This window comes from Haliaeetus leucocephalus, unplaced genomic scaffold, assembly GCF_000737465.1.
Source record: "Haliaeetus leucocephalus isolate CR32 unplaced genomic scaffold, Haliaeetus_leucocephalus-4.0 Scaffold173, whole genome shotgun sequence".
NCBI lineage: Eukaryota > Metazoa > Chordata > Aves > Accipitriformes > Accipitridae > Haliaeetus > Haliaeetus leucocephalus.
The window spans coordinates 8,272,765-8,298,995 of record NW_010972609.1 but is presented as its reverse complement, the minus strand read 5'-3'; the positions used below and the strand labels follow the sequence as shown (position 1 = coordinate 8,298,995).

Below are 26,231 nucleotides of genomic sequence, written 5' to 3'. Positions count from 1 at the left end.
CTTGGGGGGGAAAGGGAGGAAAACCCATGCCTTACATACATACACTTACAAGACTTTGTCACTACAATAAATTTCTAGAGAAGCTATTATTACTTACTCCTACATTCAAGTTTATACTAAGAAAAACACAACAGTAGCGTAGGGCTGACATTACCAGATTTCTCTTTAAGAAATACTTGTTTTTCACTTTAATATTGACCATCCTTCCCTGAAGAAAGAAGAGAAACTACTTTCAAAATTCATCTGAATACTTAATCTCATTTACAGATAATTCAAACCCACTAAAATAATGGAAACTTTATTTGCATGAAAAACTTGTTTACAATCATTAATAAATGAAGAATGAACCATTTGCATTTTCCTATTTCATGACACTTATGAAAAATGTATTAAATAAATATTTGTGAACAGATTAAGGTAAGGCAAAATTTAAGATAAAGCCCCTATCCATTGTTCACAATTTTTGAACATGGCTCACGCTGCAAACAAGTGAAAAAATTCACTAAAGAACTTTGAGTTTAACAAGATGTTACACGGGTAATTGAATCATGTCCTCAATCCAAAAACCCAATAGTAAGTAGTTTTGTGCTCAACCATATACAATAACTTTAAAAGGGTCAATCTATTCAGAGCAAAACTATTTACAGTTAATACTTTTGATAGAAGCACTTTGTTAGTATTGTGCAATACATTTATAAAAAATGGCTTCAAATTCCATTTATCAACCATTTATAAAGTGCTACTATCAATTCCAATTCCACATTCTAACACCTGTGTAACAATACCGATGTACACTAGCCACCAGCATCCCATTGTTTTTTGATGGGCTTAAGAGTGAGGACAGTCCAGCATACAAATCACCAATGTCACAAACCTACTGGTAAACACATACATGTACGTCACTGTAACCCCAGGATGTTTGATCTGTACTCTTTCAAAAACAACCAGGTACTCCCTTTGGTCTTTTCAAAGGTCCATACTGCAATATCCTAAACACTGTTACACAATGGAAAAAACTGGAATTGCAGTGTATGAGTCGAGTACAGAGTCACTTTAAAGTAGCATGCTTTTGTTTTAGTAAGAGTCTAGATCAGAGAGGTGGGTTTTGTCCCTCAGTATCCATCTCACTGTTATTAGGTGGAGGATGAATAGGCAGAATATCCAGCTCGTCTACTTGGGGGGTAGGATGCATTACCACAAGCTGGTCCTGGGGTATATCTGCCGCTGCTGCTGCTAAATTTGTAATAGATTTGCTTTTCACGCACTGAAAGTCAACATGCCGACTCTTTCCTTCCTCCTTCTCCCACGACATCCGAATAAATGGTCTTTGGACGTAGTTGTAAATCACCTCTGGCCTTCCGCCCGGTCGCTTTTTCACTTTCTCTTTGTACGTAGGGTAACCTAAGAAACAGAGTACAGCAGGAGTTAACATTTCCTGTACAGTTTAGTTCAGGGTTTTCTTTTACAAAAAGGCAGCATGTGAAGCGTAGTGAAGATTAGAAGTTGTCACCATCAACATCCTGAATAGCAACAGATGCCATCAACAGCGTTGTTCTTTCTTAATGTTATCTATGCAAGGAGAACCTGCAGTCAGCAGTTTAGCTACCAACCAAATCGTAAGGAAGGAGGCTACACTGCTATCGGTAATTAATATATTGCCACCAGACAACTCTTCCTAACTTCACAGGCAAAGCTAGTTGCTCCTTCCTTTAGCCAAAAGCAAGACAGGTGTTTCTAAAACACTGTGACCTGGAAAGCAGGAAATGAGATCTCAGAAGTAGAGAACAGTGTCACTCTGATCTGTGGTTCAGGTTCCCAAGTGGAGTCCTAGCACATTCCTCCCAGCTCACCAAATGATGAAAATACATCGTTTTAGACCAATTATCAGTTCTGGTTATGCTGTGTTCAAGTCATTGCTCCCCTCTGCCTAAGCAATAATTTTCCTTACTAGAAAGTTACATAATATTATGGGGCACTAGCATTAAAGTTTAGTCAAACAGTTGTTCTTTTGTCTAAAAAAAGAAATGCCAGCAGAAATATTCTGGTATTAGCCAGCATTACACACAAAACCAGTTCTTGTTTAGTTGAATGGCATGTCAGTCTGAAGGCTAACACCTTCAGCTGAACTTACTTAAGAGATCACAAGCAGTTAAAAGCATTTGCTTTTGGTTGGCAAACAACAAACATAACTATGACAACTTGCTGAGTGAATGATGGAAATCCTGCAAATTATAAAGGCTGGATTTTTAAATATTTGGGTCAACAATCAAAAGGAAAATGAAATGCAAAGAAACCCACTTGTTATATTCACAATAAAAATCTAACGCTGCTTAATGTAGTTGTCTTTTGCAAAGCTGGAGCTGAGATTTACTTGCCTCCTAACTTAAAAGATATTTCAGATTAATATTTCTTCACACTTCAATGATCCGTTTGGTAGTTTTGTATTTCCTGAAAGAAAATATTTATCTGCCACTTAACACCAAATTTTTCATTTCAAGTCCTGAAAAGGACACCAGACCAAGAACAGAATACACAAAGCTGTAAAAATGCATCATTACTTCAAATAAAAGTACAGAGAAGATTTTGCGTGAAAACTAAAGGGCAAATGGCATGAGTTGCAAGTCAGTAGAAACCACCTAAGTTACTCTGCAAACAGTGCAGCAGCCAGATACATCTTGTAGACCAGTCATGAGCTTGTAATCGGGTTTTCCAGCTGGACCAGTTTTTATTGGGTACCACTCCCCCTCTTGCCATTTTATCATCTAATCTCAATATGAAAGACAATACCAACCCTTATTTTTTCAACTACAGAGATGATCATAAAGCAGAGAAGCACAGCAGACCTTCTTCCCCATAGAATTAAGTGTGCAAGCAATGCTTCTCTTACCTTCAATGCCCAGTCGGATCTTTTTGAGCCCCCTTTCCTTCAGAACTGATTTGGCCACATCTCGATTTTCAATGTATTTGAAGAATCTATACAACTTTGTGCTGTAAATAACTAAAAATACATTTTAATGAGGAAAAACTATTCAAAGATTAAAATTCTAGTCTTAAAACACAAAGATTTATCTTTTTCACTGTTTTGCTTTGTATTTCTATTTCAGAATAGGGGGAGAGACTCAAGAACTCTTGAGAAAAATGGCTGAAGGCACTGTGAAATGGGCTGGTTGCACATCTTTTCCCCTATCAATTTAGTCTGTTTTATTCACTTAGGGTTTTTTTCGTTGGATTTAGGAGTGCAGTAGGACAATTCACAGAGCAAACCACATTATATACTCCCAACCTCACCTCCACAAAAAAAGACATGTCAATTTTTTTCCCTTTTTGATCGAATTCCTGCAGACATTAAAAAAATCTTTCCATTCTGCTTGCCATTATACGAGAGGTCTGCAAATGAGTTTCAGAAAACCCCGACCTGTGAAGCAGAACAAGATGGCACCTTTGAAATTTAGATTATAGCACCTTAAAAGAAGGGACTGGGGCCGTCAATCCCATATAGCTGCAGAGATCCAAATCTACTGTTCATGAAAAGTATAAAGGTAAAAGGTAATTGTGTGCCTAATGACTTTGGGTAGGGGGTATTTTTAATTGACATCTTTGAGACATAAAGGTCCTAGAAACCTGAGCAAATTGTGTTACTACATTAGAACAGCCACATTTGATCTTATTCACATCGAGCCTCCCTTCTTCAGGAAGAGCTGCAGAGGTTTGGATGCTCCAAAAATGTAAGGTGGGGTTTTTTTGGTGGTGTTTTGTTTTTTTATTAAATAAAAAATAAAAAACAACAAACAAAACTGCAATACTTAGAAGTCTCTTCAAAGAAGACTTTATACTGAAGTACAAAGAGTATTTCAAGCTCCTACCTGCCCCCACAAAACCCTGAAGTTTTCACACTGAAGGAACATTTTCAGCTACAAGGACAGCACTGATGCAGGGAAGGGCACTCCATTCACAGGTGCTTTAACTCATCTATACACCCAACTGTTATAATTCTAAAATACTAATAGACACTTCCCCCCCCCCCCCCAAAAAGCCCCCTCTAGTTGTTCTCCCACAGTATACATGACTCCTAGCCACTTTTCTCATCAAGCTCTTTCTGAAAGAGTATTCCCTTCCCCCTCATTGACTGGCAATACCTTAATAATAAAACTTACCTTCTCTTTTTAATTAGATTTGAACGTAGCATGCAACATATGCTTCTATGAAGCAAAATATTAAGCAGAACTACCAAAACTAAGTTGGCTTTTTTGTGAGGCATTAGGGATGTTGTAAAGACTTTGCTAACACCACTTATGTACAAAAAAGTTAAATCAACACATTTACTGCTACCTCTGCCATAGTGTCGCTTGGTGGAAACAATGAAAATAAACTTACTTTGTGAATACTCCTCTCCCATTTGTGGGGGATACTCTTCATCCCAGTCAACAACATCATCATCTGTGAGCACAACAATGTGGCACTCCCTCTCACCACTTTGGGCACTGGCTACCATTAATGGGAGAATCATTTCTTCCAGATAAAACTCAAACTGTTTGCGTGCACCATCATTTGACAGTTCATGCATGAGAGCACCTGGAACAAAATTTTAAGCATAGGCACATTTCAAAGCTTGGTAAAAAAATGAAGGCAGGAATAAGAAACACAGCAGTTCTGTTGAGTTTGTAGTATTTACTGCAGGCAGCTGTAAAGACATTTAGTCTATTAGTTTGTATAAGATCAGAACTTTTTCAAATGTTTATCAGAAGCCCCACTAGAAGTTCAAACTAACAGGACTGTCCTGCATATATTAACATAATGTTGGGCAGACGGAGAAGTGACTCTGAGGAGAATTCCCTCATGTTTTACTACTGCTAAGCATTTAGTAACTGTGTGCAAGACTCCTCTTGGGCTTCGTAAAAGAAACATTATTTAAGTCAGTTGCTGAAAGAGCAGAGTATGCAACCCACTTCTCATAAGCAGTAGCATAAAAACAAAGCCTCTTAAAACCCTCGCAGCATGAGCTGCTAAGTCCTTCTGCTAAGGACAAAGTGCACCGAGAGCGTGACTCAGCAGGCAACATGCCGCGAGGTCGGTGAAGACACAGGTGCCCTGCGCAGATCTCGCAGCTGGGATGCCACAGCTTGGCCCTGCGCCGGGCTCTGCACTGCGCAAACACCATGGGATCAGAGGAGCCAAAGACACGGGCCAGGTCATTTAAACATTGGCCAAAGCTTCAGCTGTGCTCAGGGAAGGAACGAGCTGAAGAGACACTACACGCTGGGAACCATGATGCACCCTACACCACCAGCAAAGCTGTGCTACTTGTGCTAGCAACACAGCCTAAGTCTCTTAGGCAAGGAGTTGAATAAATTATCCTCACTGTCCTCTGCAAAATAGATACCACTTAATGTTACTGTATCTGTACTGCAAATGCATCAATAGAGTTTAAGTATTCCAGAGCTGACCACAGCAGAAAAATATCTGAATATCAGATATTGAAATATCAGAAACATTATTTTTCAAAAGGTCTTTATTACATAAGAGAAAAAAAAGGATGGATTTTGCTCATGTAGTGTCAAACCATGTCCTTACCTCAATAAAGGATACACTTTGGAATTAACCCCCCCGTATATTTGCTTAAGTTACTTTGTATAATTCAATTTTAATAAATTCTGTACTTACTGAGATCTCTGCATTTAATTGTACTATACTCAAAAGAGATACAGAGATAGTCACACGCTTCTCTCAATTCAGGAATAGATATCCCATCAGGACAGCGTATCACTCCAGTCTTGTAGTAATCCTACAGTAATGCAGCAAACAAAAACCCACAATGCATTTCAACATTCACTGACAGAAACATTTCATCATTTCATTTATGATGCTTTCTCCACAAGCAAACCCCCCAAAATGTAAGAGAGCAACATATGTTAAACTTTGTGAATTTTATTGTCCTCAAATTTATCAATTTTTTTGAGCTGCTTTCAGAGCAGTGAGCTCTGGTTAAAATTGTTATGCAACTGACAACTATTAATACTGATCATTTTGGTGGGTGTATACTGTCTTTTATCTATACTTCGCTCAGCTTTTGCTATTCTGATTCTGCTGACAAAGCAGTATGGCAACTCTACTTCTTGTTTAGATATGAAATACATAAGGGGCCATTTTCTTCTCAGACTGAAGTTTGCTTTTCTCCTGTTACCTGCAGTAAGTTAACTTCCAGTACTCTATTTCATCTAATTTCAGCACAAGAAGGGCTGAATATACCTGAAGTAGGTAAACTAGGTGCATAGGAGAAGGTGAACAAATTTCTGGCAGTCAGTAGTTTTTTGGTTCATTTCATGCATGCTTTCTCTCTCCCTGGCTGTCACATGCACAAGTCTAGAAAACCTACGTGTATTTTCACATCAAGCATTTTTTCCCCTCTAGAGAAAAATACAGAAGAACAGTATTTATTCCATCCACAAAGTCCAGATATGCAGGTAAGCATAAATCAAGAATTTATGCCTCTTAATATTCATAGGGCTTGTCCTAACAGTACTTGCCCCTGAAAACTCACCAGAATAGCACGAAACACAGTGGAACCAATTCCTTCAGCAACTTCATACTCTCCTTTTTCATTAGGACGTGTAAAGTTATGTTCTCTGCCTGATCCAAACATCCTGCTCAAGAATAAAAGTAATTTGGTTAGAATTCCTTACTATGTTTGGGGTTTTTTTTTTGTAAATCTGAAAAGTAAAATGCCAAAAATTGTACTGAAATGGCAGGGAAAAAACAGTCTATTCTCTCTCTTTTGTATGTATGCTGTTCAGTTTGGTTTATGTTTAGCAAGACTACTAGAAAATAGAAAGCAGGGTAGTGTAACTCAGGAAAGTCTAGGTTTATTCTTCAATCTTAACTTGCCAATATCTTTTGATCAAAACAAAAGTTAGACCAGGCCATTTCCTGCCAGTACCAAAGGCAGGGGGAACCTGAAAGGACTCTTCTTTGGCATTTGTGGGGTAATGTAGCAGAAGAACAAGTTTTGTTGGGGAATTCTCATTATTTAAAGACGTTCAAGGTAGTTTAAGAAACAGAGCTTAGCGTTCAAGTACACGCAACTCACCTCAATTTCATTTAAAAGACTTAGTTAATTCAAAATTAAAGTTACACTCTGATGGAAAATACCCATGCTTAAGGGTAGCATGTACAGCATATTTCTCCCCACTAGGAGGCAAGGAAAATTAGACTAAGGAGACAACTATAAGTCCCAAACAGTATCCGATTTTTTAAAAAATGCACCTCTGATACAGAATTACACCCTATGCTTACAAAAAGTATTGCCTTCTACTCTTTATTTACAAATATACCCCAATGGCAAAGCTTTGCTTTCATACACACAAGCCAAAGAAGCAGAGTTGGTGTACTGTGTGCATTTATAACAGAGAATGAAGTAACTTTTTTCTACTTAATAGTTTGACATGTGTTTCCTGACCACTCTTCAAGACAAGAAATAATAGTTAGGAAAAAGGCAGTCTAACAGGATATAGGCTTAAGGCAAATAATACATTCTCATTATAGTTACTTTTACCTCCCAGAACAAACTAGCTAAGCTGTTCCGCTGTTCCTGCTTAGTGCCCTGTGAACTGACATTGGGTGAAAGTGGGTTTATAAATAACTTGCATTTTAGAGCAGTATTTCTGTATCTTTATTAACCTACTTTTGAATTAGCAGAAGATAAAATAAGCTTGTTCCCTGAACCAATCCCAAAGGGAGAATAACTCGGCAACACACGCACACGCAAAAATCTAGTGCATTAGCCAGCACCACTTACTCCGAGGCCAGGCATGGAAAACAAAACTGTTCCACCACATAACTTCACACTGATGCACTCCAGTTTGTTAGTCTGGATACTTATATGTATACATGTATGCATGTATTATGCATAAACAAGTGCCTTACATCAATGATTTAATTCAGTATTACTTCTATTTATTTCCCTTTACAGGTTACACAGAGAAGCATTTTTTGCTTTCTCTGTAACTCTTCCCCAAGTTTTCAAAATAGGAAACCAAGATATTTTTTATCCCACACAGTGGTGATTTAAACAAAGCAGAAATTGTTTAATCATATTTATTACCTGTACCTTGGCAAATAGCTTTATATATATGTATTTTAAATATGATTATATCCTTATGGGCTGAGAAACAGGCACATTTTAATGAAAAAGCCAAATCCAAAGTGACACAGATATAAACCTTCATTTCTTTCTTGCCGCAAGTTTGTAAGCGGTATTCTCTACATTTGGACAATGCAAAACCAGCCAGTATTTGAGCAAGTATAGAATCTTTTCCTACCAAGTAAACATGGTAAATACGTTGCTCGTTATAGTTTCTACAGAAAATATTACACGCTTATTGTGGACATTAATTCAACTATTGACCAATTTGAGTGTGAGGTATCTTTGCTGAGAGGCTCTGATCTGTTATAGTATCTATTTGACATTCCCCTGTCCAAAAAGCATTTCAGAAAATAAATGTGCTGAGCTTGAGTGTTGTAAGGGTAGGCCCACTAAGCAAAATAAATTCCTTCAAGGTTTTCCTCCTTGCTATTTTGAAAGAGACTATCTATACTCACTGATTTGTTTTATGAAACAACTAGCTTTAAAAACAAGAGATGGAATGAGGCAGACTGTGTATTCAGGCAGACAGAATACAGCAAGATAGAAGGAAATGAATACATCGTGAAATGTTAATTTACTTATGAACTCTTTCGTCTCTAGCTAACAGAGATCTATTGGCATCTCTGCCAAATACAGAGGAGAACTTACATCTGGTTTTTACTTAAAGACCTTTGCAAATTGATAATATTAAACATTAGCAGATCAGCGCTAGCAATATGAGTTCAACAGCTATTTAAACAGTTTTAATATCTACAAAGCATTTATGGCTCTCTTCTACAGTTAGAGATTAAGGAAAAAAAAACCTCAGATACAAACCTGCCCAACATTGTATTAGGTTGTGCGGTAAAGATAGAAGGATCTACAACAAATCTGGTGTTATCCACTATGAGCGTTACTCGTTCAGAAGTTCTTACATTCCGAGCTCCCTCTTTTCCGTTTTCATATACAAATACCATTTCCCCACCAGCCTTGCAGCTCCCATCTGAACTTGACTGGCTACTGTTTCTGCTGCTGTTCCCCATGCTAACAACTGAACCATTAGGGGAAGTCTTCTGAGGACGAGGGCTGCTTGGTCGAGATGAACTGTGATCCTTTTCTCGATCTTAAAGTGGGGATGAGGTGGAAGGAGAAGAGACAGGAAATGAAATTATATATTTACATGAGCTCTATGCAGTTTGTCTTTCCAGGCACAAAACATGGCAGCTTGGTAACTTAATTACAAATTCTTTCAATTAAATCTATTCTAGTTAAAGAAACCTTCAAACATAACTGTCCATATATGAGATACTGAAGTTTCTACCACTTAGACATCAAAACCACCTCACCTCCCCAAAGACCGTACAAGAAAAATTTAGCATTCTAGTACTGAAAAAGCAACTCAACATAATATAGAAGCTATGCATCATAGCTGGTGTTTAGTGCTGTAGTTCAAAGAAACAAACCAAGTTTTGTCACAAAAAAACTCCAAGTGTTTCCTATATTTCTAAATACCTAAACTCTACCAAATAAAGGGGAAGTCTGTAGTCAGTTAATTTCTTAGAAAAATTAGACTGTTCTTGTGATTTGAACTAAGAGCATCATGTAGGAATACACACTGCAGATGGAAGAAAAAGTTATAACCTATCAAAATAGGGTACTCCCAGCCCAGGGCACACGTAAGAAATCTGGATGTTGTGGCATCAACAAATAATGCCTTTTATTGTATTCTTTTAACAAAAGAGTAATTAAGTTTAAGAATTTTAATCCTGAAATGGCAATAGATCTGAACACACCAGAATGATACTGTCTTGTTGGTGAAGTAACATTCCTGATGCACGGAGTGAGCTGAGATTCTGCTCTTTCGTGGGATGAGTCACGAGATCTGTCACTTGATCTGCGTCTGTCCCTTGATCTCTCATGTCCACCACTTGCACCATGGAGGCTCATTTTTGTGTAGTCTATTCCTTTAGCAACACGAGATGAGGTGCTGAAAACAGAAATAAGAGAAACATTCAACATTTCAAAATTTCAGAAACATGATACATTGAAATTTTAAAGGCATTCATACTCCATGTACATGTTTTGAAGATTAATATTATCCACCTCCATTTTCTTTGTTGTACTCATTTTTATACTTACAAACATGAACAATGATTTGGAACATTAAGTAGACAGCAAAAATTACCTGTTTATTGCTGTGTGATCTACAGAGACACTGTCTGATCATTTGAGCCTGCTTGTGAACCTGTATTCACAGAAATCCCTTCGAGAATAGGTAAGTCAAATACAACTGAGCATTTTTTTTTGATTCTTACTGTTAAATTAAATGTTCTAATCAAACCATGGAATTAAAAGTTAGGGGTCATTTTTTCCAATGAAACCTGTTTTGGAAAACCCTTCTAAGAGCATAGGCTTTTAGTATAGACCTTACTTTTTTGCAACTTGCCCTTTACAAAGGTGGTCAGCCTTAAGCTAGTTGATACATCGAGACACACCAGCCAAGGGTTTATTTCTGTGCATTCTTTTTTAAATTTTCAGTTACTCTTAGAAGGAACAATAGTAAGCCACCACAACCCAGACAGCAAACACATGAACTATATTATTAAAGCCAAGACCTACAGCACTGTCAGTAACAACTAGGACATTTGTTCTAAACTAGCAAATTTTAATGTAACAGTTTAAGGTTGGTTTTTTTTAGACTGTGATTAAGTTGTGTTACTATTCCTTAAATTAAGATACTGATTACATTTTGCAATTATTAAACCTACCAACAAAACCTGTCAGTTACAAGATCCAGTACTCTCAGAAGCTATCTAAAAATTAAATATCAACTTCCAACAGCTATTGTTGAATTTTACCAAAAATACTTATGCCTTTTATTTGTACACTTTAAAACAAAATTTTTATATCAGGACAGCACAGACATATCTGTGTCCTTGCACCCCACTGGAATTCCTAAATCAGTTCCTTTGCTATTTGCCTTTCAAGAGTGGGCATGACAACACTCCTTATTTATGGGTTTAACTGAAGAACTTTCCAAAAGCCTCAGGTACTGGATAACTGAGACACACATCTGCAGAGCTACAAGGTCTGACAAAGAAGGGTCAGAATTTCCCACAGGAACCTCCATGCCCCACTTGCTCACAGGCTGCAAATCCCACAACTTTTACCAAGAGACCTTAAATATGACTGCTAAGAATACTGTAGGATTCAAGAACACAAAGAGGTAAGAATAATGAAGTGACCTAGCTAAGAAAAGCACAACAAATTTTAAAAGCATGAATTGTAGAAGCAAGTTGAGCAGAATGTCCTCTTTTTAAGTTGCTTAGAAGTAATGACAACAACAACAAAAAAAATCTAGGCTATTCAAAAAAGTGAACATCTACCAAGACATGTTTCAGCTTCAGGTTTCAGAGACTGATAAAGAAGAGCTTAAATTGGAACAAAAAGTCTATGATAGATCTTATGCAGTTTACATTGGCACAAAACGAGTATTAGCACAATGCAAAGAATAAGAAATATACCTCTCACCTAAGGAACACAAGCTTCTCCCCACCCCATGTGAATGAGGGAAGGATCTTGCATCCAATAGAGCAGAAGTTTGGTGCAGAGACAATCTACTGCAACACTGTTGCCTGCCAAGCTTAAAATATGCTGCAATAAGACATGCATCTTTAGGATGCGAAGTCAGCCAAAGGTCTATTGAATAATGTAAAAGAACTGCAAGCCTTGCTTATGGCTGGAAATGCTCAGATTTACAGTCCAAGAATAAAGATGATCCAACCACTTTCATTAGAAGGAAACAGAATTTTCCTCAGGACTTTCAATGCAATTCTGAAAGTATTAAGATACATAGCATTTCAGCATGGCTAATGTTGTCTCCTTACTTGTTTTACTTCTCTATTAGAGAAAGGTAAATTCAGTATTATGAAAATGAAGTGCAAAAGTTAGCAAGAATGAGATCAGCAAACCTGCCTTTCAAGAATAACCAACAATTTAGGAAAACATTTGCACCTTTTTCTTCCATATATATATATGCATACAAAACATAACATTTCAATAGGTACAAAATATGCCCACAAATTGTCAGAAGTGTGGACTATAGACTATAATTTAAATCTAACTTGAAGCCAAAGTCTGACCCCTGTTTATACATGATACTCACTACTACTACAGCTAAACTTCCCAAGAAATGGCCAAACTTTAAAAACAAAACAAAACAAACAAAAAAACCCAAACCCCACCCTTTATCTCATCTGCACATTTATATTTGCTCACCATGGTATTACCACCTATCCCACAAAGGGGGTGGGTGGGTGAGTGGGGGTGTGTGCATGTGTGTGGAGTACTCAAACAGGTACATAGCAGTCCTGTGACAAAATATCTCAGCAAATCCTAATAAAGCCCCATGTGATCAGGCCTTTGTTAAAGCAGCGCTTTGATCATAGACCTGATAATATTTCTAACCACGCTGTGAGAAACCAGAGTTTTGCAGGTGCCACATTTTATAGTATCAAAATGTATGACTCACTATTTCTCAATAGCTAAAGTGTTCTAGTTGCTTTAAATAAGGGAAACACACAAAAATGAAACTGAACCACTGTAGAGATATGCAGGCTTATCACGCATTTTGGCAGAGCAGACATGAATTGCCCTTTAACAGAGAAGGCAATTAAAATGCGATTCTTAATCCAGAAAACCATCTAAAGCCACATTACCCTCTAAGCAGTGATTCAGAGTTCACACTGAAGCAGGGCGAACCCTGGTTAATAATCTCTTTGCAGGAGTTGAGAAAAACCAGGTGCTACAGGAAGTAACACTGACTCAGCTGGCACCATACTCCCTCTTAGTCACGTCCGAATAAAGGACTAAACACACCGGGCACAACTGTTTCAGCTGTACCTTCTCAGTATGGGAACTGGGGCTACTTCTGCCTCGGTACGTACAGCCAGCAGGCCTGGGAGAAGGGCAGCGTGCGCAGAGTGATGTGCCTCCTGCCGCCAGCCACGTCCGTCCCTTTGGAGCACGGACACATGAGCCATCAACTCAGCACACCGCATTACGAAAGAGGCAGAGGCCACCAGCTGGAGGAGGATAGGATCCTTAAATATTAAATCAATTGTTTCTGAAACGGAGAGATGAGTAAATAATTTTCAAAGAGCTGCTCAAATTGCAGCTGGCCACACCATTCATTTGCTTGCTTCTGTGTTGTACTTTCCTCCCTTTAATGTACAGATTAATGTTAACTGTGAGACTGGCACATTATCCATTAGCCAGAAGATGCAAGATGAAAGCCAAAATTGCAAGATTTCTGAGAATTCAAGCAGTTTGGCTTGAGACAGCACCATCTGAATCATGAATCTTCACTCAATAACAGCCATCTAAAATGTCAATCTTAAATTTCATCACTGTTGAGTCACAGTACACACACACACAAATTTCATCTGTTGGATATATACCTGAAAAAATCTGAAGTTCCATTTGTTCGACAGCATGTGCACTCAAATAAATACTACCACTGATTTACAATTTTGCTTTACAATAAACAGGACCACTAAAATGAATTTAAATCTGAACAAAGAGAAAAGAAAGAGGTGGAATCTAGCATGTCAGAAGAGACAATCACTGGCTTTACCCTGCAATATTTGACTAGGAAAACTGTGCCACTGAGATACTCTATCAGTCTGAAAAAGGAACTACATTGGTTGCCAGTACATATGAAAAGACCTGTGGCTTATATTTTCATGTAAAGAGCCTTTAGAAGAAGTTGCAAGTGTTCAAAAAAAAAAAAAAATGAAGACATCAGAACTACCAAATAATTTTGATTTTTTTTTTTATAGGACTTATTAATAGTATCATTTTTTTCCCCACTAACAAAGCCATTGGGGACAGGAGGTTGTTTCTGCAGGGAAATAAAAAAACCCTTCACACCATACCAGCAATGTGCAGAACTTTAACTACAAACCTGTCCCCAGCGACGCAGGCAAGCCAAACTGGCATCCACTAGGGAGTTCCACTGTTGTGTCAATGCAGCTACCTACCTACACGGATGGAAAAGTGCCTGACAAAAGCAGAACTGCCCCATTTGCAAGAACAGGCAAACTGTTAGGAAGCATTGTGGTTCACAGAAGCATTACGCAGACCAGATGAAAGACCAGTACTTCTCAAACAGCAGTGAACTGCCTTTAATTAGAAGTGCCAGGAAGCTGTTGGTCTCATGCAGCACCTGGCTGCCACACTATATAAATCTGTAATTTCAGTTTACAACAGTCAATGGTGCTCTGCACAGTCCATTACTTCAAGCCTTTAATAAAGTCATTATAGTTTCAGATCTCTATCTCACTCTGAAAAGAAGTATTTGCAATTTTGACTTTCAATTAATTTCCCAGCCAATGACCACCAGCTGCACACTGTGCTGTGGAAGCCATGGGCAATGACTGAGGCACAACATCAGCCTACAAGCAAAATTCTCCTGCATGTTTAATAACATATTGCATTTAATTTAAAACTGTAAGAGAGAAAAAAACCCCAACATTTTAAACCCACAGCCTCATTTCCTCATTCACTAAAGCTGGAAAAAGCCCCATATACATAGACCCTCTAGTACCCAAAAGTTTATAAAGGAAAGGTAAGAGAGTCAATTACTTTCTTACGGGGGGGCGGGGGAGACCCAAACAAAACCAACACTATGAATATTTGTACACTTAGACAACCTTCACAGATGCAATATACAGTTTTTCCTGGCTCCAAAGGAACATTGGAACACTAACGCTGCACCGATTCAAGAACTTTAAGTCAGTGATAGCATTTATTTTCCCCTTCAGTCAGGGATCAAGGAAGCTCTGCCTTTGTAAGGGGAAGAGGCATTTTCTTTAAAAGCAGCCGCCCCACAAAGAAAACCAAATAAACTCAAGGCTTTATTTAAGCAAACCTATTTAATGTGATGTAAAGGAGGAAAAAGACTACCATTAAAATGGCACACTTGTCATACTGGTATGCTTCCCATTTTTGCAGTAAGGGAAGAGCTGTTTTTAAAAAATGTAAATCCTCTTCAATTTAATGATGCTTTGGAGTCATCTGTGGAAGGAGAGCTTCAGTTTGTCTTTATACACAACAACATATTGCTCTGAATATATTACTAATGATTAAAAGAAGTCATTAAACCGAATTAATTCTACTGCCAAAACAATTAGCATGTATTCCAATACGAAAACTTCATGTGCATCCTACCAAATACTGCCAATAAACGTACTTGTTTTATAAAACCAGCTCTTGTCTACACAGAATTATGGTACTAAACCAATATACTTATTACTCCCCAAACCACCCTAAAACCTTATCTAAATGAAAAGGACACAGCAGTGGAATATTAACCAAGATTTTTTACCCTATTTTTCTCCCTTTATCTTCTAAAACTTATATTAACCAACTCTTCTTAAAATACAAACTTGGATCCAATCCTTTCCTAGGATGATACATATAATCAACACTTGTAGAATAGGGATATAGAGCTTTATCTATACACTAGGTTACAGATACAATGCTATAAGGCTTTAGAAGAAAAGAGATCTGTTCTGCTCATATTGCTAGGGCTTACACAACAACAATGCTTATGCCCCTCTTCCTCCCCCTGAAGTCTGTTCTTTGTCAGCAGACATTTCAATTGACCAGTGCACACAAAGGACAGTACTTTTCCTTTTCCTCATTCTTCTCCTGAATAATGCCCACAGATTATTCCTGTTAACAGATACGCACCTTCCTCTTGTATCTATCAGGGAGGAAATGCAAAAGCATGGAAATAATTTTGAAATCAGAGCACAAAGGAATTCTGTTCCTTCCAAGAAGGCAGCTTTGAAAGCCAGATCAGCATCCTTTGGCATTACTTGTTAAGTTCAGCATATTTGATATTTCCATCATTTCTTCAGTAGTTCACTGCACCATCAGCAAGCCTTACTTTTTCCTCCATCATCTTCCCCTCAAGGATAAGAGATTGTAGCTATGCAGTCCATTAAGTGTTCAGAGATGCAAACCCCTCTAGATATTAATTCAATTCAATTTCTCACAGTCACTGACTCAGCCATGCGTAGTGCAATACTGACGTCTGACCTCGCAGCCTCCTGTGAGCTGAATTCGTACTTGCCGTTTCTCCATCTCCGAGCAGCCATTGGGTACCGCGATTGACAGGCAGGGTGGGGAGCATGCGAGAGGAAAGCTGCTCGGTACCGTGCCAAGTACCATCTGCGAAGCTATTTCTAGTCCTGCCAGCTTGTCGGGTTTCAGCACACAAACACCACATCCGAAAAGGTTATTGCTAACTTTCTCTTGTCACATCTCTCATTTGTGTTCGTGATCATTCAAGACAGACAAATCCATGCAAGTTTCAGGGGACGGTTAATTTGTTTCTGTAAAGTCTGCCTGGATTAATATTTAAAATGAATTCACCTTTCACTGAGTTCATAAGCAGGTACAGCAATAGTCTTTCGAGAACAAGGCAGCACAGTCTCCATTTTTTAACTAAACATCCCTTTTCCAGCAAGTCTAAGCCAGGAAAAATGTACTATGCTTTGTGAAAATCTAAGTATTTGTATATAATTATACTAATCAGTATGTTTACTGATCAGAAATCAGTTCAAGTCCTGATGTAGTGCATCTTCACATCAATAGGTCATCAAATGCTTGACAACAGGTCAAGCCCACCGAGCACAAAAAGCGACAAAGCAAATTAATACACGTCAGGACGAAATTTTCTAAAGGTTTTTCCTTTGGTGGAGGAAAAGTTAAGCATTATGCTACAGCTTTTTTTAAATGATTCTTCTTAGAATGTCTGTAGGCTGTTTTAAGGAGCAACAATACACTGGAGGAATAGTTTAAAAGCAAGTCTTACAATAAATAAAAATCAAGATGTCATAAGTGGTAGAGTGAAAATTAAAATGTGATGAAAACTGAAGGAACAAGGGGGATTGTTCAGCCAAAGACTGCTGTTATAAAGAGGAAGACAGGAAGAAAAACAAGAGACTTGTGATTAAAAAGCAGGAGAGAGCATCGGCATTCTAGACTGAAGAGTCAGCTCTTTAGACATGGAAAGAAAATTTCTGCTCACACAATTTCAATTATACCTGAGCCAGTGAATTTTCTTCTGTTTTTCAGGTCTTGTGAGGGTTCACACAACCACCTTCCCCATGCCCCAGGGGCAGAATAACTATCAGTCTTGTAAGCCTTTTCTTCCCTTCAAAATAAGCCATGGACGACATAGCTATAATAAGCTACATAGGTTTTTCCAGCTTGCTTGCTTTCTCAGGCATTTTTTTTTTTTGCCTCCAATAGAACAGCTCCCCAGCAGCAAGAAAAAGTACAAGCGCACCAGGTCCTTTCAGCACTGGTTCCCTATACAGGGTCCTTTGTCCATAGCAGGATTAGCACGTTTTGTTCTCCTTTACTCTTATTTCATGTAGGAAGAACATGCCATGAATGGATTAGCTCCTGATTCCCACAAAACTACACCTCAGGCCAGGATATGCATCCATCAGAATCTTGTAGAAGCACAGTCCAGCAGTAACACTTAACTTGGAGCTTCACATCCAGTAAGGAAGCCCTCAGAAAGAATTCTCTCTGCTTCATTTGGGGAGTGCTACAGATCTTCCCTGAGCTCAACACAGCAACTCTGTGAACACTTTCCTGCTCCAATATTCTTAAATATTCACATAATTTTGGTCTTCAGTGGGCTCTGTCAACTATTAGTAATAAATTTCTTAGTAATTCAGTTCCATTTCAGGAAGGAAACAAAAACAAAAATCCCACGTGTTCAGTTGCCAAAGGGATTTTTCAAGCAGCAAGGAATTAACCTTTAGGTAGGTATACGTTCACACCTTATGACTTCCGTCAAGCTACCCAAATACACGACCTCCATAGAAGAATACTGGTTGCCTTTATTTATATATGAATTCCTACTCCGTTTTCAAAACAGGATGTTAGGTGAAAATCAAAGTTTAAAAACTTCAGAAGCATACTCTCCTTGGAACTGACAAGTACCTCCATCTATCAAAAAACAGCTTCAGAAGTTCAAATTCAAAAGAACTGGGTCCAAACACTTACTGAACTTGTATCTAACTCTTATAGTTTCTACTTCAGAGCAGAAAGCAGCAGTCAGCAACGCAGCAAAGAGTTGTCCATAAAAATTCTAGGGCATAATAGTTCTGAGCATAATTGTTTCACCTCTAATATGCTTTGTGTCTTAATTAGAAGTCAGGGTCTGATCAAGTTTTGCATGATGCCAAAGTCCAACGCAAATAACAGCTGATGATATTTGGAAAAGGTCATTTGTGTGCTGGAGAAGTTCAAGAGGATTTAGTGTGCGTTTTTGCACAGAAAGTGACTAAGTTTTCCTTCTCAGCAGTGTTCACAATCTGCCATTTCAGAAATGAAGGATGTCAAAAAGGAGGGAAAAAAAAACACCAAAGCAATCAACTGTTTAAGACCACTCACTATACCTTAGATACCTTACAAAAGATTGGTAGTTTGATGTTTTTGAAAGCCATCACTGAGTGCAGCCCATTTTCCCAGATTCCAAGAACATCTCTTCCCAGCCCATCTCAGTTTCTTGAGGGCTTTACATTCTGGTGCCAATAAAATCTAGATTAAGAGATCTTGATCTGCCAATACCAGGTTGCAATTAAGAACAGGCATGTTTGCAGTTAACTTAAAAGCAGATGATACACGGTAATTCATAGACTGTGACTTGAGCTCATGGCTAAAGTAAGCCTAATTGTCATACATTGTGTAGGCCTGCCCCATGCTACAAAATGTTCAGCTGCATAAATCCAATTTACATGAAGAGAAATAAAACCCATTCTGCAGTGGAAAACAGATTATACATTCTGCTATGATTCAAGAGATGAGAAAAGGACCCTTCTGAGAATGCTTCATGTATTTACAAAATGCTGAGCCAAGTGGCACTTCCATTCACAACCCATGAATGCATCCTCCCAGCATGCAAAAATAATATTAGGGAAAAAAAATTCTCAGCATTCAGCATCTGCACAATAACTTTGAAAAATTTTCCACAGATGACAAGATGCTGAAGATTTTTAAAGTTTCAAGAGGTTCAAGAGTCATGACAGCAGAATCACAGCACACCCACATTTTGTTCATTAATGTAGTAGTGCAGGCAGGACATTGAATCTAATACTATCTAAATAGAATGAATAGACAAAGAACTATCAAATGGGACTAAAACAGAAGCAGATTTAGAAAATTAAATCCAGGACAAATCTTAAGGAAGAGGCAAATTTAAGCCACAGATTCTTCACCACAGCTCCGGAGAAAGCACTTAGTACAACAGAATTAGAATTAAAGGCTTCTAATAACAACAAAAACTACAGCACTATAGAGAAATTACATGTGGGAAACTAATAACCAATGAACAATTAAATCCAAAATACAGAACAGCCATACCTAATAATGAAAATATTAATTCAGAGACCATTTACTTGAACCTTAGCTACTGTTTAGGCAATATATGGTTCCTGAAAGTTTTCTTCCATCTTTTTCAGGTACTTAAATAAAAACCACATCAAAGATTGTTGTAATAGCTTGGACAAACAAGACTGACTGTACCATTAGTTACAGTCAGATTTAACACCATATAATTTCAACCTGTCAGGCTCTTTAGATTTATACCAGAGATCATTTGCATTATATTTTTGGTCCTTATTTTCTGAATCTCTCCCTTCTGAGTTTTCCATTACATTGCCCATCTCAGAACGAGTAAGAAAAAGGAGGAAACAGTACAACTTGGCAGAGGTTTCAAAAATTGGACACTCAGACTAGAAAGAAAAAGATATAATGCTAACCTGTAAATCTGTTTAATACATACACCTCCTTAAGACAGTTTTGCCACACGTCCTTTGCCTCAGACAGCACAGTGAAGGGAGCTGAGTCCCCTGGCTATCCTTGCTGCCACAAGCTTTACACACAGAAGAACAGCTCACAGTCCTAGATTATGTCTTCTGTGAGTAGAAAATTATCTAAGCTATTTTAAGAATGTTAAGGCTGGAGGATTAAACACTCCAAAGCATGAAGAAGTGACAAGCTAATCATCTATCTTAAATATTACTCCCTTGCTGAGATTTATTATAAAGTTCTTATCTCACCATTATACTTTTCAAACCTGAAATATTTTTTTTCCTTATGATAATAAGGTGTATTTTGAAAGTGCAAGACAAATAAGACTGCAGTACTCGAACCTTTTAACAAAGCAGTTCTATTCAAATTATATCATTAAAACTTACGTCTCCAAAAGCATTTTCCCCCTCACACTGCATTTTTCACAGTCTTTCACTTGTCCGGAGAAAAAGTGTGAACTAAGTCAGAAATTATAGTAATATGTCTCTATTCAGCCACCCAAAATCCAATTATTTTGTTTAGGCTTTTGAATAAAGTACACTATTTTCCAATAATTGGATTCTCTAAAGTAATCAAGTATCTCAAAGGAACAAGGTAACAAAATATTTCTCCTTAATTTATTCCTTATTCTATTACAACCTCAAACTATTAGTTAGATTCTCAAAGATTTCCAAAACGGGTCTACCTTATTTGGGGCAGGGGGAATCAGATGTTTGCTTGAATACTATAACCCTACTGTTCAACATTTTATTGGAAACACAAACTGTGTTTTGCCAGAAATAGGTCCAACTTAGCTGCCATTATTTGAGAAGCATAGATTTCGTACCTTCTGATATGTGAACCTTGAATTCAGCTCAACAGCAGCCTTTCTGAAAGGCATAGGCCATAAGTTAACTCCTATCTGCATCAAATAATCTTTTCAGAAGGCTGCACAGCTTTTTATTTGAACATTTCCCCAAAACAGATCATCCACAACAGACCACACATGGTAAGACATACACTGTTTCTCTGGACTGGATCTACCTAGCTTCAGCTTCCAGCTACTACACTTCATTACAAATTTGCCTACTAACTAAAGCTCATCATCACAATGCTGTTTCTGCAAGGATCTTTAGAGACTGATCAAGATGTTACTATTTAACCTTTGAGTTTTCCCTGTCTCAAAAGATATTTAGTAACTTCCATGTCTTCAGAATCCCCTCTAATCAAAATCTTTGCTGAACTGCTGATACTAGACTTCCAATAACTCCACTACACATCCAACAGCTGCATTAGCCATTACGACCATACGATGTTACCGGAGACTTAGTTCAATTGACTACCCATTGAGACAGTGTTCTTTACAGTGCCAATACGACCAATGATCGCAAGTTAATGTAGTCTACAAAAATGGCCTACATTCTTTCTTCCTAAATGTTTAGCTTTTTATTTAGTCATATAGCGAATGCATGGTTATTTGCACCCAGTTTATCAAACCACGCAGATCACATGCTATTAATGAGTCCTTTCATTACGTTACACACCCTATCATAGGTCACATGCATCAATATCAGTTTTAGGTTTTATTCCAGATCACCAGTCGTGGGAGGTAGCATGGGATCAGAGATGAACTACATGAACTGGACTCAGCAATGAATCACCCATTTACAATCACATTCCGAGACCTGACAGTGAACAGCCCTCAACTCACATAAAATGCCATATTATATCTGAACTGTTCATCTGCTGATACTGTGACACATTTTGATCCTAAATAAGAAGCACAGATCAACCACTTACCAAACACCATCATCTTAATAAAAACATCAACTGTACAAAGCTATATTCCATAAGCCTATACTGACAAGTAGCACCAGCCACCCTCTTCGGTTCTGTGTTAACCATACCATTATTCACATCACAGACAGGCCTATAATTACATGGGTCTCCCTGTGAGCCTTTTAATTATCGATGCATTCTTTTTTCCTGCCCTCTTGGATGTCTCACAATTATCCAAGATTTAATGACAGGAAAATAACCCACAATATTAATTGCTCATTGAATACTTTGGGCAACATCTGAGTCCAGTTTATCTGAATCTATGCAATAAAAATGTGAATTAAGTTGCTGTTATAGAATGTGCTCCTTAGCTTTTTTCCTATCATCTTGCAAGTGGGAAAGCTTAAATCACTAACATTTTTAGCTAGCTAACAGAGATGTTTTAGTTATATTTAGCACTTCTAAAAGGGCAAAGTACTTGGAAGATACACACTTATTTGGATGCTTGTATGTATTTCCAGCAACATGCTTCTTCACATACATTTGCTAGGTGACTAAGTGCTTTGCTTAGTTCATTTTTGAACACTATGTGCTGGAAAAACACTAATTACCTTCATAATGTCTTCAAATCAAGAAGCATTTAAAAAACATTTTTACAGTAAGGGATGCAGGCAAAAGCAAGATCTGACACAGCTTTACAAAGAAAGTGCTACAGAACATGATACCTCCATACAAGCAACTATTTAGTTATCACCATGAACAAGCTGCACATATTTTAAATATGCTCCTTAACAGAGTATCAACAACTAAAAAGTGATGAACACAAAGTAACTCCTAGTAAGCATGCCAAAAAAATTTCATATATTTAGTCACTCAACTAGTGTCTTGATATGCACAGAAGGCATTTAACTTTTTTTAAAAGCCTAAAATCCCACCCATGGCAAAACAAATCTAAGCACATATTAGGGAAGCTGACAAATCAGTTAGGTTAGAAAGTATCTTTTAAAAGAATTAAGAGTTCCTTTTAAGAAGAACTACAAAATTTATGACAGGACTTGCCACAACCAGATACAGTAGCCTTTAGAATGGACTTTTATTGTAGTTTTTGAGATGCAACAGATGGTACATAGCACCTACCTTGAATGTTTACAAAGTTTACGAGGTCTATTATGCAATTTCCGATCCCAATTCTCTGGATCACTGGAGTTACTGTCATAAGGATGAGGCCGTCCTGCCATTCCACTGCCAGCTTCCTCACACTACTGCTCTGAAAAGCACACATGCAGCACTCACAACCTACATTAAAAGAGCAGTGTTTACCTTTAAATAATGCCACAAAGAAGAAAAAATTAGACGTGCAGAATTAAGTGTTGTTAGGTTTTGGTTTTTTTAAATAAAGATTACAGAAAATAGGATATACTGAAGCACAACTTCTAAATTGCATTACAATAATATTCTATACATTTTGCTGATACCTGCACTAAAAAGATTATTTTGTTACACAAAATATAGTTCTATAAATGTTGGCAGACTACTTCAATTTTGCCACAATTCATTTCACTGTGTCCAAACAGAAGTCACTGGTTATAAAACACAAGGCAAACACATCATAATTTTCTTTCAAATGTATAAAGTTAATTCAAAGAAAGATCCCAACTGTAGAAGAGAGACCAAGAGTTTTACAATCTGAAAGGCTGCCCAAGAGGAAAACAGAATTAAGATTAACAGTTATATCTGAGTCCTTACTCCAAAATGGAATCAACACCAATCCTTAGAAACACTCAATAACGTAGTCCAGTTTCACCGACTTTTGCAGAAAAGTCACAAAAATTTATTAGAAAAATAGACATTATAAGCCTACCCTTCCTTGACTGGAAACCAATATTATGTTCAACTCCCACTAAAATTCATTCATAGATTAACCTTGTGACTGTCGATAAAGATAGCCAATCTTAAATGACTGGTGTTCAAGTCATACCTATAAGCGACACTTGTGTCAAGAGAGTTGTATAGTTCAGAATGACCTGGTTACAAAAACAAAAAAGTAGCCACAAGTTAACAGCTGATGATTGTACAGCATCTGGAAAAAAAAAAATTGAATACAGATATATAAGCCTACTATGTTTCTCTAAAATTTCAAGCTAAATATTTCAGAAACATCGTATCTCCACCCCACCCCTCTTTATCATATTTCTATTATGTTCAGTGAAACTTATCCTTTTTGGAAATGAGTCCCAAAGGAATTGAGAGTTCTTTAAAACAAGTTAGCTTCTCAAATAAAATGTCCCTCTAGTCATGGAAAACAGAAAAGCTCCTCTGACAAATTTAGATTCTCTTAGCTAAATTTAGACCCCCCCAAAAATTATTACAGGGGAATGGTAGAGAACAAGCTTCTTAAAAATGTTAGTTGCATATGAGTTTTTCCTTCATGTTCAGTTCTAACAAAGACAACAGATTTTATACCAAGTACACAATCCCCACCACAGGGTTAGGTTTTTTCCCTGTTATGGTTTCTACAACTAAACACACTTTGATTGGAAGACTCTTATGGTCAGGTGTCTATATGGAGTCAGGAAAGGAAAAAAAAAAAATTTTCTTTAAAATTACAGGAAATACTCAACTTCCTCTGGGGGGGTGGGGGTAGTTAGAAAGCAAAAAGCCCCGATAAGCATTTCATTGCATATTACCTGGAAATTCAGGTTACCAAAGCACAGTCAATGTGTGACAATACCACACGAACATAGAAGGTTATAGGATTTACACACATTTAATCACGTGTGTTTAGATGCTTAACAAGGAGAAACCTACAGCCTACTTCAGAACAAAAAAAGCATTATTAACGTGACAAGGGTAATATATATCAGTCATTACTTCAGCAGCATTCAGAACTTAGATGCAATATGACATACCGTTTTCATACACAATCAATACAAAAGTAAAGACACTTTTAATCCTGAATTGAAACAAATTGTGTTCATTAGATTGAGTCACTTGAGCAAGATACACAGCAAGTCTTACTACTCGTGGCAACAACACGGTTTAGAACAAAAAGCAAAGACCAGCAATCTTGCAGTGGAACACCACAGCTCCCATTCTGCAATCATTTCCAGCTACTAACTACCACAGGGTCCTGCTTCAATGTCTGTATTTGCTGAAGCACCACAGTGTCGGGCTCATTTGGCACCACGTTTCTTTTCAAGCTTTTGTTTGTTTCCATGAATTCTCTCTTCCCTTTAAAACCATCTAAAAGACTTCTAAACACCTCACCCTCTCTGGTATGGACCAAAGCAGGTGCCTTATCAGAAACAGGTTGTCACCCAGCAGCTGGGTGAAGTAAGACATCAGTGTTTGAATTTAGCTTTTGCACTGGAAAGACATGTAAAAGTGGCTGTTTTTATGAGAACTGCAGCTGAAAAGACAGTTTCAAGTCACTTTCTTAAATTGTCTCACACTTTCTGCCTTCTCCCCATCTCTCATTTAATGGAAGTGACAGATTCAACAGGAGGATATAGGTTCACATACACTTCAAAGAAAAAGACTGTTTTAAGTAGGATCAATTCCTCAATCTGCTAGGATCAGTTCCTCAATCTGCTTTGCTATGCAGCTACACGCTTAAGCCACTACAAACAATAGATGACACAGAAGAACAGAAACAAACAAATGGGACTGCTCCTCACGAACAACAGTATTCCCTTTTCTCAGCTTAAAGCACAGGAGGAACCCCAGCAGTGTCACTGATGAAGTACCAAACTGGCCCACAACTCAGAACTAGAGCACAGTTATGAAAAGAAGGTAAACAATCTGGAAGTCTCCAAAGTCACATCTTGTGAAACTTCTAATACAGTTCCAAGCATGTCACACTATGAACTTGTGAACAAGAAACAGTCTTCCCTCCATCCTCCGCTCAGCAGGATCTTAACAAATAACACTTCTCACAGAAACAATTTGCTGTAACACAGCCAATTTTTTTTCTTCTTGACCACCAGTGATAGTGCTTTTGTGCTGATTATGAATGTATTTATCAATTTTATTTCTATTTTAACAAACCTGTAAAACTATAAGGAATTTTTTTTATGCCTTTCTCTATTGAAAATAGAAATTTTTCAATTAGGAAATACTGTATAAATTCTGTAAAGTAACCAACTAGCCCTCCTGCTTAATTTTTAAGCACTTCTGCAAATCCATTTTTTTCCACAATAGAAAATGTTTCAACTGTGGTTCAAATAATTTTTTTTTTTTTTCCACATGGATTCACACTGTGGGCAATAAAGCAAACATTTTTTGCAGAATATTTTGGCCTTGCACATAAAACAAAAAAACTGCAAGAGTACGTGGCCCCAAATACTATTCAATGCCTCCCATGACATCAAGGAACTGCATCTGAAATGTTGGTAAAGGCAAAAAGGCACTGCGAGCACATAAAATAAGGGGGGGGGGGGGGGGGGACAGCAAA

At 37.6% G+C, this 26,231-nt stretch overlaps 1 protein-coding gene across 2 annotated transcripts; it reads right to left on the bottom strand.

The window, feature by feature from the left end:
• Nucleotides 1-278: 278 nt before the first annotated feature.
• On the bottom strand, nt 279-23,418 carry BTBD10 (BTB (POZ) domain containing 10). Of its 2 annotated transcripts, none has more exons than XM_010563771.1 (8): nt 22,916-23,418; nt 9,913-10,106; nt 8,957-9,242; nt 6,539-6,641; nt 5,662-5,782; nt 4,375-4,572; nt 2,888-2,998; nt 279-1,401 (listed from the first exon to the last, which is right to left on the bottom strand). In XM_010563771.1, exons 1-8 carry the CDS (start codon nt 23,014-23,016, stop codon nt 1,091-1,093), a joined length of 1,425 nt encoding a protein of 474 aa, XP_010562073.1. In that variant the 5' UTR covers nt 23,017-23,418; the 3' UTR covers nt 279-1,090. The 2 variants fall into 2 exon arrangements, with proteins under 2 accessions (XP_010562073.1, XP_010562072.1); XM_010563770.1 differs by lacking the exon at nt 22,916-23,418 and adding an exon at nt 15,875-16,179.
• Nucleotides 23,419-26,231: the final 2,813 nt, after the last annotated feature.

Bases quoted from the DNA above. Each gene is read 5' to 3' on its own strand.
- BTBD10 (XM_010563770.1), bottom strand. From the start codon at position 15,999: ATGCCAAAGGATGCTGATCTGGCTTTCAAAGCTGCCTTCTTGGAAGGA. The intron at 9,243-9,912 runs GTGTGTTCAGAT...CCCCACTTTAAG, and splicing joins AACAAGACAGTATCATTCTG to ATCGAGAAAAGGATCACAGT. The intron at 1,402-2,887 runs GTAAGAGAAGCA...TCTGTTTCTTAG, and splicing joins GATCCGACTGGGCATTGAAG to GTTACCCTACGTACAAAGAG.